Source organism: Mus pahari, chromosome 21 (genome assembly GCF_900095145.1).
Source record: "Mus pahari chromosome 21, PAHARI_EIJ_v1.1, whole genome shotgun sequence".
Classification (NCBI taxonomy): domain Eukaryota; kingdom Metazoa; phylum Chordata; class Mammalia; order Rodentia; family Muridae; genus Mus; species Mus pahari.
In genome coordinates, this window is record NC_034610.1 from 38,472,692 (window position 1) to 38,489,176 (window position 16,485).

Below are 16,485 nucleotides of genomic sequence, written 5' to 3' on the forward strand. Positions count from 1 at the left end.
ATATATATATATATATATATATATATATATATATATATATATATATATCCCTGTCTATCTTTCTCCATCTCCTTCTCTTCCCTTCTGCTTCCCAAGTACTGGGATTACAGAAGTGTGGCAATAGGCCCAGTCATCTTCTCCTCCTTTAAGTGAGTGGGTATAGAGTGGGCATACGAGAAACATTCCTATGGACCTGAGACTCTAAATGCTCTTCTGCACAGGGCACATGGCTGAAAAACACTGCTACCTTGAATTTAACTGGTAACTCTTCTTCTAAAGAAAGGGTCCAGCAAAATTCTCTCGATGGGGTTGGCCTCATAAAGGCAACCAAGGGTCACCAGTGTTTTCTGGCAGTGGATCATCTAATATCTGAGCTGATGCCAATAAAAATGATAATATGTGCATAGCACAATGCCACTCTACTTTGCGGATATGAGAATGCCAAAGGTCATTTGAAATACTAATGTGAAAAATGATTAAAGCCAAGAATGCCGCTCATTATGTAAAAGGTGCTTCCTGCTGAGTTAAAAAAAAAAAGTCCTTTCCTTTGGTGCACAAATGCTTCAACTCTAGAGGCCTCAGGGTCTGGAGAACAAAAGGATTAACAAATAATAAATAGTAGCATCATAACTAACTCAATTTCTCATTATATAATATATCTTAGCCTGATACTTATTTCTGAAACTCAAGTAAGTACATACTGTTAAATTGAAGATTACTTGAATAAGATATTTAAACATTTCTATTATTTTTAATTTAGAAAATATAGTAGATTAATTTTTCTATAACTGTTGGTGTACTTCAAAGGAATCTGACTGTTTTAACCTCTGAGCAAAGATGGTTCCTTTAAAATTGGGAAACAAAATAACCTCATTGAGTTCTCACCTGGAAAAGTCCAGTTTTGTTGAAGAAGGTAAACTGTGCTCTCCTGACCAACACAGAATCCTCGGGACTTAAGTTCTCAAGCAAATTTGGAGGCAAAATCACAGATGCCAGTGGATCTGCCTGTCCATTCTCGAAGTCCATCTGGCATACACAAACACATTGGTAGAATAGTCATCATGAGGATAATGCTAGCCCAGTCCCCAGGCTGAGACAGATGAGAGAACATGGCAAGGACCACGCTAGCCAGAACCAGTGTTGGCCTTGACCTCTGCAGAAGTCTGGCATTCCTGGAGAAGTCGCTTGCAGTCACAGGTAGTGATGGCGTTCAGAGTTCAAACAAGAATACCTTGATTCTAAATCATATCCACAATGCCTAGAGACCAATTAATGTTTTCCAAGTACAAGAGTGGGATTTTAAAGTGTCGGCGGATTTCGATATTTTCTCCATCTACTATGGGCTTGATCTCACTCATTTAACTGCAGAGACCAGTTACCTCTGTCAAGAACCAACAGCCGTTTTTTGTCTTGTTTTGACATCCTGGCCTTCATTTGAAATGAGACAAGTGGAGAGTGACACGCTTTGAATGGAGAAGCTGCACAGAACAACTCAGTCTTGATTGACACTGGTTGCTTTATTGGACTACAGACTGAAAAACAGCTAGATGAAGAACAGCCTCAGATACCATTTTTCTTCAAACTATAACTCAGGCCTTAGAGACTGTCTGCCCTCACAGTATGAGGGAGACCAGTGGAGCTTGTCCTGTTTAAATATGAGAACCCCTGATAACCCTCTAGACCCCTAATCTAAACAGAACAAAAATGTCTTCTCATATGTCACGCCTAGACCGTTTCTTTTGTTTTCATTGTAATCTATCTTGAGAATTCAAAACAAAACAACCCAATTATGCTTATGCTCCACTCAAATCCTCCCACAGATCAGGAATGGTGTCACATTTATTGGGTTTGTTCTGCTTGCTAACACTGACTGGAATATGGTAGGCGCTTGAACGTTATTGCATGACCTGGGACTTTAACATACCCAAGAGGATCACTTGAACCCCAAATTATTTGTCCAGCTTATTTTTTTCCTTTGGCTTCCTACCACTGCTGAGCCTTTGTATCACATGGTCCCAAGAGCAGCAGCCACTGAGCACTTAACTATTCTAGACATACTAGAGGCCCACACAGAGGCTATCATCTCAGAAGTTCTAGGGCAAGGCCCAGAATTGATTTTAATATGTCATCTCTGTACCTCTAAAGTCCAGTGTTAGAATCGGTGGCAAGGAGAGGGCCTCTCCCGTGCCTCTTCCCACCTGAAGGTTGTTCATAAGATTGTTATCTCTTTAAACTGGTTTCTAACCTATACTTCAACAGGGTGGTCTGTACTCACGTGCTGACATTTAGTATATCTTCTTGTCTCCTTTAGAAGGTACCTTTCATCACCCAGGCAATGAAACATACACCTCCTGTACTTCTATTTTACCTGTGGATGCTGATGCCACTTTAGTCAACGTTCAGATCTATCTACTGTCTCATAGATTAAGACTTCCTTGAGGTATCTAATATTAAGGAGCCAGTAAATTGGTTCTCTGTCTCATTAGTTAAAATGAAAAAGCAAAAGCAAAAGCAAAAACAAAAACAAAAACAAAAAAAACATGGTTTAGTTACCTGGAAGTAAGATTCGTTATTGCTTGGAAGACCAATGCTAAAATTTGAAGGTGCATTCGTCCCTGGCATCAGGGATGAGACTCCAAGGGCCAAATTCTGTGTCTCAATATTCACGTGTGAGGTGCTATTTAGGTCTATTTTGAAGGCTAGCTCGTCAATTGTTTTTAAAGCTCTAAAGAAATGCAAACAACATCACTGTTAGATTAAACTGTGTTTTACGTACTTGCTGCATGACAAAATTCTAATAAAGAAGTTGTCTTTAAGTTCTTTGATCTTAGTGCATACAGCCATAAAAAATTTGCAAACCCCAGTGCTATCAGCTAAAACACAGAATGACAGTAATTGATTCAACCTCAAGAAAACTGCACTGTCTTTTATTATTATTATTATTATTATTTTAGGTACATTGGTGTTTTGCCTGCATGTCTGTCTGTGTGAGGGTGTTGGAACCCCTCGAACAGGGGTTACACACAGTTATGAGCTGCCATGTGGGTGCTGGGAATTGAAGTGAGGGCCTCTGGAAGAGCAGCCAGAGGTCTTAACCAATGAGCCAGCTCTCCACTCCAACTGTACTGTCTTAGAGAAAATCAGCAGCTAAGTCAACAGGAATGCATTTTATTTTCTACAAATATTGTTTGAGAAACCAAAGGATACTGCAAAAGTGTTTGCAATGAATTAAGTAGAAACAAAATAATCTAGAGAACATGCTAACAAATACATTTTAACCAAAGAAATATTACTTCAAGAAAGGAAACAGAAGAAATTAAAGACCCTAATGTCAATAACAAGTGGAATGATAAAATACAAAGAAATGTAATTACACCTGTTCTAGGCCTTTTCAGTTTAGAAGTTCACAGAGCTGTGTAGAACAGCAGACTTACTGTGGCCGAGTTACAATAATCATGGATAATCAAATTTTTAGAATGAAAATATATTACAATGTGCTGAGTATGCTTTGGGTGGGGTGGGGGGGCTTTATATATACTGCCAGATCAAAAGTCTAATTACTCTGTAAATTATACTTCTAAATTAGAGAGTTTTAGAGTTTACTTTGTACATGACCTTGGGAAACACCGATGCATCTTACACCTTAGTGAATCATGGAGTGTGAGCACAAAGCAGGCAGAAATGGGGAATGCAACCACTCCTTGGTGGCATGCAACTCTGCCGGGAAGGGATACTCACTCAGTAGAAGACTCAAGCAAATGGCTATCTGAACTGCTTAAGATATTAGAAAATATATTCATTAGAGTGGAGCCGAGGGTAATGTCAATGTTTTCTTCTTTGTTCACGATCCGTTTGACCTGTTCTACAATGCTGTTGATATTAGCCGAGGTGAGGTTCTGCCCATCACCAGTTAGGTCTAGAATTTCATTGGCTACTTCGTTTGATTGTCCTAGAAGAAGGGAAAGAAACAACATAAGGTTTGCCTGGACCCTTTGGACATTTCTAGGAGTAGATGGTGTGAATAGTTTATTATACAACTGCAGGAAGTTGGCATTCCCTGCACACCCCTCACCCATCTTCATAAGGTAATAATACTTCTTTATGCACAGGGACAGATTCCTTAAGTATGATACAAATGATTCAGAGGAATCAATGTTACTTCAAAGTTGTTTTCTACTTGAAAGTAACACAGAAATATGAAAACATGGATAGAAATAGCAATTTGCACATAAATTTTAAATCCTTTGTGTAAGTTCCTTAGCACTTTTATTTCCCTAGGTTATGAATATGAAACAAAGCTAATACACAGAAAGATATATTTTCTTACTAAAATACATGAAACATTCATTTGCCTGAGTTTTAATATTACAGTAATATTACACAGCAGAACATCACATCTGAAAAAGATAAAGCCTTGAGAATGGTAAGGTCATTTCACTCAGTCCTTGGGAAGGGAAGACAAATGGAACTCACTTGAACAGTTGGAAGCGTCGACAGGGCCCCAGAAGGTTGATGTTCCATTAGAAAGGCTGCAATAATTACCAAGCAACGAAATGACATTCCAATACATGGCATTAATGAAATTACATTTAACAAAAGCAATTGTTCAGTTTCAGGATTTGCCTTGATATCTAGCTAGATTCCCTTTGAAAAGAATATGACAAATGATGCTAAAAATCCTTATTGGAAAACCAATAAGACTTGCACTCTTGAAGGGAAGTACCAACTACATCTGGCATCCTGGCCTCACATACATTGTCAAGTGCTGCTTTAAGGACCTTTACTGGAAAACTCTAATTTCAATTTCACATAACTCTGCAGAGTAGGTTTCAACCCACGTTTATAAAAGAGGAAGTGCATTTCAGAGAAGCCAAGGAATTTTCCCAAGACCTCAAGCCAAGAAGAGGTAGGGCCACATTTCAAACTTGTGTCCATAAATCTTACAGCACTTCTCTCTTCTCTACAGCCAGTGTCAAATGTGGCCCTTGATCCTGGGAACTCACACTTCGGCACTTTCTGTTCCTGAATTCCTTCCCGAAGAACTAACTGGGCCCCAGGCAGAGGGTGGAGGACTAGATAGGCAGGGCGGTTTGGCGAACCAGCGCAACTGTCTCATCTAAGGTTTATTAGACATGCAGGGAACTCTTGTGTCTTGGCAGTCTGTGTCAACAGGCTGCCCAACCTGGATCTGATCTTTATTCCCCTTCTGCCAATGCTCTCTTTCCCCAGCTGGGTAAGAAGACATGGGGGTTCTGATGCATGTTCTGAGACCGAATTGGCTACAGGGTCCTTTGCTCTGGAGCCAAGCTTTGGCTTTCCAATTTTCTCAATCTTTTCTTGGAGAGAATCTGATTAACTCACTGTTAGAGGAAGGCAGTCTTGTAGGTAATATTTTTCATCATATCTATCCACCTGTATTGTGTGTGATTCTTGCCTTGCTTCTCAAACCAATGCAATGAATGAATACTGCTGTGACATGGTTGTAGTCAAAAGACAGAGAAAGAATTACCATGCCCGCGTCATAAAAAAGCCAGGCTTGTTTGAACATGGTTGTTTGTAGACAGAGGGTAAGGTGGCTGGCCACCTAAAGCCATCTGGATCCTCCACGGCGCTACACATACCTAGGAGACAATGGAAGCCATCATGAGATAGACCAGTCCTTAATTTTCTGAAGTTAAAGGTATAGAATGAAAACCAATGACAGTCCTGGGAATTTAGCAACTATTTATATATTACCAAAATACCCAGTGTTTTATATTTAGAATTTTTAAAAGTAAGCATTGATCAACATACATTTGAGATAAAAATTATTATACCGTACAAAACTATCTTATAATAAAAGGACATAGTGTAATAATGAAATGTACATGCTCATTCCTGTAAACCATTAACTGCATATTAGTAAAGGAGTTTCATTCAGAGAATAAACACAATAGGAATTGAGAACAAAGCCTGAAAATGTCAAAATGTAGTGCAATCAGTTTAAAATGGGGGAGGGAGGAACAAACTGTATGCACAAGGCTTTATGTCTGAGCTGTAAGCTCAGAGACAGGGTTTCTCTGTGTAGCCCTGGCTGTCCTGGAACAACTCACTTTGTAGACAAGGCTGGCCTCGAACTCAGAAATCTGCCTGTCTCTGCCTCCCAAGTGCTGGGATTAAAGGCGAGCGCCACCACCGCCCCGCATAAGCATATTTTATGGATCATTTTTTGGCTGATGTGCACATCCTACAAGCTTACTGGAAAAGAAAAGCTAAGGAAGTTCCAACAAGCCAGCTTCACCAGTCTTACCTCTTTTGCAAAACTCTCCTACTCTTTGTGTGAAAAAGACTCTAGGTCAGTGGTTCTCAACCTGTCGGCCATGAACTTCTTGGGGGTCAAATGAACCTTTCACAGGAGTTGCATATTAGATATCCTGCATATCATATATTTACATAATAATTATAATATATTTACATTAAAGTTATGAAGTAGCAATAAAAATCATGTTGTGGACCTGGTCACCACACCACGAGGAACTGTATTAGAGGTCCACAATAATCCGAAGGATGAGAACCACCGTTCTATGTCGTAGTAACGGAAAAAAATTCAGATTTTATCACTGAAAATGTCAAAGTCACAGCGAGATAACCACCACAATCTTGCAAGTGCTGACGAAACAGCAAGTCTCTCTGAGAACGAGCGTCGTAGGCACTGGTTGAAAATTCAAATAACCTTCCAAATTGCCCTTTGAATTCCGGAGGTTTTAAGCTTTCATTTTCAAATGCCATAAACCCTTTTTCACAGAGTCACTTCTAGAGAAACGTAGAAAACCATATGAAACCACCAGTATACATTAAATATCCAGGTATGCACAGAAGGCTGTCCTAAGATTAACCATCCTTTGAGGACAGATGTGGGTGGTCCCTCAGGGGTTGTGTGGTCTTGTGTTTCCTGCCATGGGTTCCAGCGCTTCTTTGCAGAGAGACCCTTGTGTATGAAGTGGGAGTTCTGGCTGCTCTCTGGAAGCCTGCTTGTGAGAATGCATGTACTTTCACAAAGCCCCAGACACTGTTTCGTACTTCATGACAGAGGCTGCTATTTACGCATATCCTGCTCTCCGATGGTCTCTGTAACTCTGTGTGTTGACATAGAATGGAGATGGGCAGGTGGTTGCAGAAGTGGGCGTTAATTGCACTGGCTCTGGCCCCGGTTGTTAGCAAGCTCTAGGGGTGAAGCATATAGCGGTCCCCATATATTTACTTCAGCTTCTTAGTGCACCAGAGGCAAAGTAGCAAAATCTTCTTTTGTCCCAGTTACTGTGAAAGTTCCTAGTTAGAATATAACTGCTTCCAGAATAACACCAAAGCAATTATTTTTGTTGTGTATGGTTTTAAATATTTGTTTGTAAAAGTATACCACTAAGATTTATCCATTCATCTATTCAACCATCAAGTATTCAAGTGCTTGGGGCTAAGCATTTTTTTTTTTAAAGATGCTGTCTCATGCTAAAGATCAAAATGCTTACAGAAAACATGCATAAGAATGCAGATATGTCCAAAGAGAGACCATACTCTTCTGAGGTATGTGAAGCACGAGGTTTCTTAACAATATGAAGCAAAGGCTAAACAATGGTGACGTGTGTTACATGAAATGACTTCAGAAAAGACCTCTAAGAAGAGGTGGATTTGTGGCTATCACTAAAGTTATATAGGTGAAGGTGAGCGGGTCATTATTTTAAAGGGTGTGCACATGATCTAGCTACAAAAGGGCATGGGTGCTTGGGAAAGTACAGGCTGTGTCACATGTATCGTGGGAGCTTAGGATGTGGAAGGTATGTTGCTGAGAACTGATTCTCTGTTCAAGATTCCTGGCTTGCTCCTGTGAAGATAATAGCATCATTCACAGACAAAGACTACAACAGTAAAAGATGTTTTATAAGGAACTTATCTACAGTAGTTATTCTATCAGAGTTCTTGTAAATGCATATAGACAGTCTTTCAATCCTGTAAGTGGAAGCCAATGACAGTCAAGGTTATTTTGGTACTTTGCTCCTTTTGGGATGAGAAAAGATAAATACAGGCTGCCTCCTTCATTCCCTTAGATTCCAAAGTATTGAGACCATCTTTAATGTAGTTATACATTTTTAAGTCTCTATATAGGAAATTTCATCATTAAAAAACATACTTTATACGGACAGATAACAAAAGAAGAACGTGTGTGTGTGTGTGTGTGTGTGTGTGTGTGTGTGTGTATGTGTGTATGTGTGTTAATTCTGCATATGTAAATCACACAAGCTGATCACGTACCCAGCTGGTTCACGTCGACTTCGCACAGCCTCAGGCCATCCTCTAGCGATGCATTGTTTCTTAGAAGCTTTTGTTTAATCTTCTCTTCATTCAGGCTGACGTTATTGGTAGCATTGTGGACTAGAAGGGCCCAGAGCACCAACCTATAAAAAACATGACAGAGACCTCATGCTCCTGGGGTTGTTCACTGACTCAGATTTTTTTTTTGGGGGGGGTGTGGGAGAAATAGAACATGGATGCCATGTGTGGTGATTTGAATATGCTTGACCCCAGAGAAATGGCACGAATAGGAGGTGTGGTCTTATTAGAGTAGGTGTGGCCTTGTTGGAGGACATGTGTCACTGTGAGGGTGGGCTTTGAAATCCTATTCGCAAAGCTCCACCCACTGCAGAAGAAAGCCTATTTCTGGCTGCCTACAGAAAGGCCTTCTCCTGGCTGCCTTCTGATCAAGATGTAGAATTCTCAGCTCTCCAAGTCCCATGTCTGCCTGGATGCTGCTATGGTTCTTGCCATAATGATTATGGTCTGAACCTCTGATCCTGTAAGTCAGACACTCTGACACATGGAGACGGAAAGGATCAATTAAGGAGTCTTGACTCTTAGCTGGGCAGTGGTGGTGCATACCTTTAATCCTAGCACTTGGGAGGCAGAGGCAGGTAGATTTCTGAGTTCGAGGCCAGCCTGGTCTACAGAGTGAGTTCCAGGACAGCCAGGGCTACACAGAAACCCTGACTTGAAAAACAAACAAAAAACAAAAAACAAAACAAAACAAAACAAAAAAAAGGAGTGATGGCCCTTCTCTGTTACAAGATAGTTCCTTAGGATTTTATCATGGCACCCCAGTTTTTAAAGAAATATTTATATATTTAATATGAACAGTTTATATATTATATAATATAGCATCCACTTAACTCAAAAGAGGACATAATATACTTAATTCTGTTTTGTTTCTGTATACCCAAAACAAAAATTCAGAGGAAAATAACGAATTATATACTGGACTCTTGAAATTGAAATTGTTGTATTATTATTTACAAATATGATGCATGCCCACAGATGGAGCTTTTACAAATGGTCTGTATGTTGAAAAATTGTAAAGTGAACACTCAAAATATATAGTTTGGCTCCTACACTGCTGCAAATGGTTTTAGAATGTGTGATCTTGAGAAATATCTGAATCAAAGGAGTGTAGGAATCAAAATGATGTAGGAATCAAAGAGGAAGATTTATAAACCCCTGTCAAAGCGTACAACTAAGTCATAACCGCAGCTTTTACCAATAGGAAAAACTGAAAGGTAAAATTCAGCATTGAGATGGAGGTCCATGACGCCGTTTTGTCAGGGAAAGGAGAATGCTTTTTACTGCTTTATGTAAGAGTGCTGCATTTACATCTCCTCCATATTCTGAAGAGAAATGAAAATAACGGACATCACTCTATTATCCAGAACGGTTGCTATTCACTCGCCCAAGAGAAGAGGAGGCATGCTTCCCCAAGGTACAAAGTTGGCACACTCAGCTTCTGAAATGCTGTCAGTAAGGATAGCAGTAAATAAAGAACGAGAACATTTGTGATGTCAAAAGAAAAATAAGGAAGGCGTCAAGTATTCATTGTTCAAGGGGGGGGTGAAGTAGCTACATAGCTGGCCCTCAAAAACAAATCTCAAGGACAAAGTCACTGCTCTTCTCTCAAAGGCTTTTACTTCTAAAATAACCCACCACTTAACACTCATACATAAGCCAGACTTAAGCCTGAGGCCAGCATAGATGTGGAAACATGGTGTACAGTGAACCCTTGATCATTTCCTAACTGGCATATGATAAGGTGCCTGGTGATGAAATGGCTGTTGGAAGAAAAGCATTGCCACTCTGGTTCCCGAGAACTCACAGCCATGTCCAGGACAACACCTTAATGTACTGTGGGAACATTCCAATGTATTGTGGGTGTATTCAATGCATGAATAACACGAACCGTTCAAGAAGTAGCCCGCATTTTCACAATCCTTATCTGTGCTATTTTTCTTCCCCATCTGAAAACAGAAACTGCTCTGTGGTTCTACAACGGTCAAGGTCTATCTCTGTTGCTATCAGCCATTCATTACTTGTAGAAGCCAGACACTCTGTGGTTTCAAGTTCCTTGCCTGTCCGAGCAATGATATGCAACAGCATTATCTGATGCTCAAGCTGCGACTGGATTGAAAGGAAGAGTTTGGGGAAGGGAATGGAGTAGTCTGTGCGAAAGGAAACCTAGGAGAGAGACCACAAAGCCTTGACAGTGAGCACAAGAGCAGCAGAGAATACATTTCTGAAAAGAGGGGGAAGCTATAAAAAAGACAATGCTGAGAATTTTTAACAAAGGAAAAACCAAGTAAGTGGATTTTCCCACAAGTAAGATTGGTTCATTTGCCCTATAATTTTCTGTGAAGTTATTCACGGGTTTGAAAGACCAGGAAATGGAGATTTTATTTATTTATATGTCTTCCATGCAAGAGCTTCTGAGATTCTGGTGCACACCCACTGTAGTCGATGTCTAGTGCTGTCAGGAAGAGAGGGATCTCTATGAGTAAGCTGGAGGGACGCTTTGTTCCTAAGGAAGGGTTCTAATGGTCACACTCCAAGCTAGGGTTGTCCCAAATGTTAGATAATCACTCATAGCGGATCCTAGCCACTGCTGGACCCATTGATGGAAGCTCAACATGATGTACTAATGACTGTGTGAAAGGACCACCTTCCTAGGAGAAAGAGAAGCAAAGTCTTATCATTTACCATCCTGAAATATGTTACTCTGTTTTCAGATCATAAAGGAAAATGAATGTCACAATAAAAACCTAATCAAACACTGTGGTTCGGTTTATATATATATATATTTTTTTTTCCCGGTTTTTAAAGGAATCCTTAATTATATTTTGGAATGCATGTGGTGTGTGTGTGTGTGTGTGTGTGTGTGTGTGTGTGTGTGTGGTGTGTTCCCTAGAGCATATTTGGAGGTCAGAGGATAACCAGTAGGAGTTGGTTTTCTCCTTCTACTCTGTAGGTTCTGGGGGTCAAACTCAGGTCACCAGTCTTGGCGCCATCCATGCATGTTTACCCAGTGAACCATATTGCTACCCAATGGCTGAATTTTTTTGACATCAGATCAGTAAATTAAAACCTAGCAACTTTTCTAAGAACATTAGCCTTCCAAGTGATTTTCACAATTCTATGGAGATCGGATACACAACCCTAAGACAACTATTATTTTTCTTCCATTCAAGGGTTTAATTGTTTACTTTGTAGCAATCTGAAAGGCTGATCCTTATGTGCCGACTGGTGGTGCATGCTGTGCGCAGCCATTAATCACCTATGTGGTTAAGTCATGATCCTGAAAAGAATTTTAAAATGGAGACCTTAAAAATAGTGACGATCGTAGATATTAAAACTACTTGGCTCCTATTATTCATATTTTTATGTGCCATCCCATGTTAGTAGAATCTTAAAATAGAGCTACTTGGGATGTAGTTCTGAGGCTAGAACTTAGGACTTAATACATGCTATGCAGGTGCTATTAATACACCCTGACTTTTGCCTCCTACCCATGAGCTATGGATATGACCTATGAAGGACTTTGGTGGAATGTGAATAGGGAGTGGTGGATTTCTATGGGCTACAAATGCTAGCCCTGCTCACCATCCCCCTTAAGTGCTCTGTTTCTCCAGGTCTTTCTGCAGACTTACATTTCTACTCGTTTTCGCTTTCAGCATCACATATGAGAAAAAATGTAGCACGCAGCCATGCTGAGGAGCTAAGCCGAATGGACTAAGCAATTAAAACATTTTCCCTGACCGTTGTTTCATTTGTCCTCCAGGCAGCCAAAGTCATGAGCAAGGAGAAAAACAAAACAAAACAAACAAGCAAATAAAAAAAAAAAAAACAGCACACTTTCCAGGTCTCCTTGCCATTACCTTTTGTCGTCATCCATGATGTCTCTCTTGACTTTCATCCTGTCCTCTCCTACTTCTTGGTGAAAACTGTAAAGACAGATTACATGTAACTGTTACCAAGCTCATCCCTTGTGTCTGGTCAGTAGCCAGACTGTGGTAGCTGAGAGAGTGAGGAGGATGGAGACCCTAATACAACTTTCCCAAGTGTGTGCTCTGGGGTGCCCAGGGCTGCACAGCTGGATAACCGTGAATCTGTGATCTGGAGATCCATGGCGGATCTTAGTAGATCACTGACTCTAAGACACTCCAAGAAAGAATCTGCTTCTTCTACCCTCCCCCCCGAACTTATCGAACAACTTGACCCCTCTCCTGTGCCAGCACATCTCTGAGGTTTAAGTATGGGATTACGAAAGCATCATCATGGGAGGCCGTGTGGGCAATGTTTGGTGAAAGAAGTTAAGTTGAAAAATAATGAAAGCTCATTTTAAAAAAAAAGGAGGGTGTATGCAGATTGTCGATGTCTTATTTTGTAGGAAAGTAGTCTCTACACTGGGGTGACCCACCCAGTGCATACTCAGTGTGGTCTACTAAGGAAAGACAAACGTAATTTCCATCTCTGATTATCTTTTCTAAATTTTGATAAATCACAACACATAATATATTGACTCAGCTCACATATTGGAACCATATGCACAGGTATTCAGATACAGCCAGCGAGGGGAGGAGCGGAAAATGAAACATTGATATTTCTTAGATAATTAGTTGCATGTACCTTATATTAACCACATAAACGGTGTAGTTCCAGTTCTGAAAGGTTGAGTTGAGCTGGAAGACACAATGGAAAAGGATGAGTTTCAGTAGGGCTTAAAAGCATTCTTTTGTGAGTCAAGGTTGTCTTCCCTCCAAAAGATGAGCTGTCCTCAGTACAAAGACCATGGGGAGAGGCTGCAGAACCACAGGAGAGAAACATAAAGGAAGGGCTGCAGGACCAGTCAGCCATGGGATGTGTGCCACCCCTTTCAATCTTCAAATTAATCAATGAAGCAGATATTACATTCCAACCCAACGCCACCTTCTCCTTTATAAAGAAATGGAGGTTTGAAGAGGAGAAACAGCTTTCCCACATCATCTGCCAATCAACTGAGATCTCATCCAAGATTCAAGCCAGTGCAGTGGGATCCACGTCATTTCCTGTCTATCTAATACTCTAGTAACAACCCCTCAACTAACACCTTCTTTAGTTTGCGTGTAATAAGTATTGAGATGAAGTCAAAACATCGGTAAGGAGAAAAAGTATAAACAGAAAAATTTGTCTTTGATGAAACCCAAAGGCCAATTTTGAGTGTTAACACCAAATCCTGTTATCTTTAAGTCATCTTCCAAGGCTTCTTTAGGTCATAGTTCATATACGTCCTTAGTTTGTATTGTAAATATTATTAAAATGGAATGAAAATTCTAGAAAATATTGACAAAATAATAATTATTTTGTGTATAATTAGGCTGTTTGTGTTTTATCTAAATTTAGTACTTGGGCCAAAAGTGTTTAAGAGCTCTGATTTTTCTCCCTCTGAATTTGGAATATTTGCATAGACTTCACTGGTTTATCATCTATAATCCAAAATACTAAAGAGGTCTGTCAGATTTTGAGTTTTTGGGTCAATGACCCCCACCCTGTAATGGGCATTGGGGATATCACTCACCCTTGATGCTTTCAAGCAACGTCTTTGGAAGCCTGAATCACACATGAAGGTAGCTAATGAATCTTACCCTCGGATGACAACGATGCTGAGATGCAAACCAGGCAGAACTGAATGTAATGTAAGATCGCACCCAGTCTAGTGGGACGGTTCCTAGTTAGAGCTCATTTTCCTAGTTAGAGCTCGAGAATGAAAATAAATAATTTTAATTTTAGGAATCATTCTGCCTGTAAAAACAAATAAAAAGAACACTGTGGGAAGAAAGAGGGACGCAAGGAGACACAGCGTGCTTTCAATCTGCAAACTGAGCACAAGATTATTGTTTCCATCCTTGAAGACTACCTAGGCTCAGTTCCGTATTCTGTACCCAAAGACATCTCTCTTCCTATACAGAAACACACGACCTTGTTTCTGTCTCGTCACATACTGTTTTAAAGTTTTCTATTTTACGTTTAATTATGCATGTGTGTCTGACGTGGGCGGGTATGCACATATCATTGCAGTACCCACAGCAACCAGAAGAGGGCGGAAGATCTCCAGGCGCTGGCGTGGCAGGTGTTTGTGAGCCACCAGAAGTGGGCGCTGGGAACTGAAACTAGAAGGTCTGAAAGAGCAATATCCACTTTTGACCACTAAGCCCCTTCTCATCATCATCATCATCATCATCATCATCATCATCATCATCATCATCATCATCATTATTAAGCGTCATTTGCTGGTTTGATTCAGAATCTTTGAAATCTATAAAGAAGATACAGTTTTAAAGCAAAAAGGCAATAGAATAACCCCACTTACCCATTCTGCTACTTTGGTCTGTACTTTTACTTCAGGGTGTTTAAAGTCATTGTGAATCACAACAGATATTCGGTACAGTATTCCGTCTGCACATTGGAAATAGTATTAACAATTAATTTACATTTTTACTTGTGGAACAAACAATACAAATTCATCATCACGTCACTGCATATAATTAAAGGACACACAGGTGCGGGAAGTTTGGGGCCAATTCTGATGTTGAAATTACTGTCGCAGCCGCTTAGAAGTAGCTCCTGATTAGTTCACTTCTGTAGCGATGTCGTGGCTTCTAAATTATCACTTGGTTATGTTATGACTGTGGTAGTAAGGGCAAGCTATCTTTTTACTTCTATAGAGGCCTGATACCTAGTACTGATGAAGTGGTCATTTTTCCATGTGAGGTTTGATTTCTGATAATATGAAATTACGATTTTTTTTTGTATATGATTAAAAGTGGTAGTTTGAGAACGAGAGACAGTAAGTGGGGTTCTTGGCAAGATTTATTCTGGAAATGAAGCAGTAATTCCCCCCCGCACCACCACTTTTCCTCATTTCCTTCTCCCCACTAAATCATACACTTCTAGTTAAGGTATTGGGTTGGATTTCATTTAATTTCTAAGGACAGTCTCCTTACCAAGGTAGAGAGGAGAAAGCTAATATTTACAGGAAGAATCTTCGTTGGCTTAATGGGATTTATAGAGAAAACCATATTCTGAAAAGAAGGCCTGCGTTTTGGTTGTAGTGGTTCTTTCAAGTGTTGAGTCTCTCTGTCCTCATGAAAACCGAGCTCATCAGAAAGTGCTTGGTAAGCTACAGCAGCTAGTTGTGTGCCACAGGCACTTAACTCAAAGAAGCCAATGGGGCGGGGAGGGGGGCATCCTTTTAAAATAGAAGCTAAAGAGGAGGGGGAAATTGATGTCTATCATTATTATCCATCTTTCTCCATGTTTTTAGGCAAGTCTTAGGTAAAATGTATAAAATATCTAGAAACATATAATTAATGCTGAGCAATTCATTCAATGAAAATTTTGGGGAAGCAGTACAAAAATATATAAAGTTATGTTTCTGGAAAGTCCCAGCTATAGCAAAAATGCAAACCCCAGGCCTGTAAGTTTCATGTGAAATAATAGGCATTTCTATCTTCTCATAGAGCTATGCAAATGTGGAGAAATAAGTCCGGAGACTGGTGAACGTAATTTATACAGACGAGGTTATGTCAATGTCTAAAACCCCTACAGTTTCAGTAATCTTGAATTTTATTTTCCTCAGAGCATGTTGCAAATGGCAGCTACTTAGAACACATGCAAAAAAGAGATGGTAATAATGCAAATTTTATAAAAAAAACCTACCCAGTATGTCTCATCTCATCAAATCATGGACCTGCTGAGTGCCCTTGAGGATATTCAAGCTGAGGAAGGCCCAGTGTGCCAGCATCCAGCAGCTAGTCTCTAACAGTGCCAGATCCCTGACGAGTGTCTAAAGGCTACCACTAGATGGAGTACTAAATATAAGTAATGATTTTTCTCTTCCATGGAAGATTACAAAGCAGTAAAAAGGCCAATATTTTAACCACTGACATTTCTGAAAATTTATGGAAGCATCCAAATATTTAGCGCAGTTTCTTTCCATTTTAAACGTTTCCGGCTCCACTCCTTTTTCAGTTCATTGATTCCATAAAATGAAACATCCAGCATCGGATAAACTTAGTGCTTAGGAGAGATCCAAATAGATTCATGTTCCAAATAAACTACTGTCCATATTTCAGATTCTCTTGTGTTATGATTAATTAT

The 16,485-nt window shown here is 39.9% G+C and overlaps 1 protein-coding gene across 4 annotated transcripts in view; it reads right to left on the reverse strand.

Moving 5' to 3' along the window:
• Adgrg6 (adhesion G protein-coupled receptor G6) overlaps positions 1–16,485 on the reverse strand; it is a 137,130-nt gene that overhangs the window by 36,103 nt on the left and 84,542 nt on the right. For all 4 annotated transcript variants that reach the window (XM_021221270.2, XM_029533169.1, XM_029533168.1 and 1 more), the window contains 9 exons: positions 14,696–14,781; positions 12,976–13,028; positions 12,225–12,290; positions 8,287–8,429; positions 5,510–5,621; positions 4,474–4,529; positions 3,739–3,949; positions 2,554–2,725; positions 886–1,026 (listed from right to left, as the gene is read on the reverse strand). In XM_021221270.2, the coding sequence (XP_021076929.1) occupies positions 886–1,026; positions 2,554–2,725; positions 3,739–3,949; positions 4,474–4,529; positions 5,510–5,621; positions 8,287–8,429; positions 12,225–12,290; positions 12,976–13,028; positions 14,696–14,781 (1,040 nt within the window). The remainder of the gene's footprint in view (positions 1–885; positions 1,027–2,553; positions 2,726–3,738; positions 3,950–4,473; positions 4,530–5,509; positions 5,622–8,286; positions 8,430–12,224; positions 12,291–12,975; positions 13,029–14,695; positions 14,782–16,485) is intronic.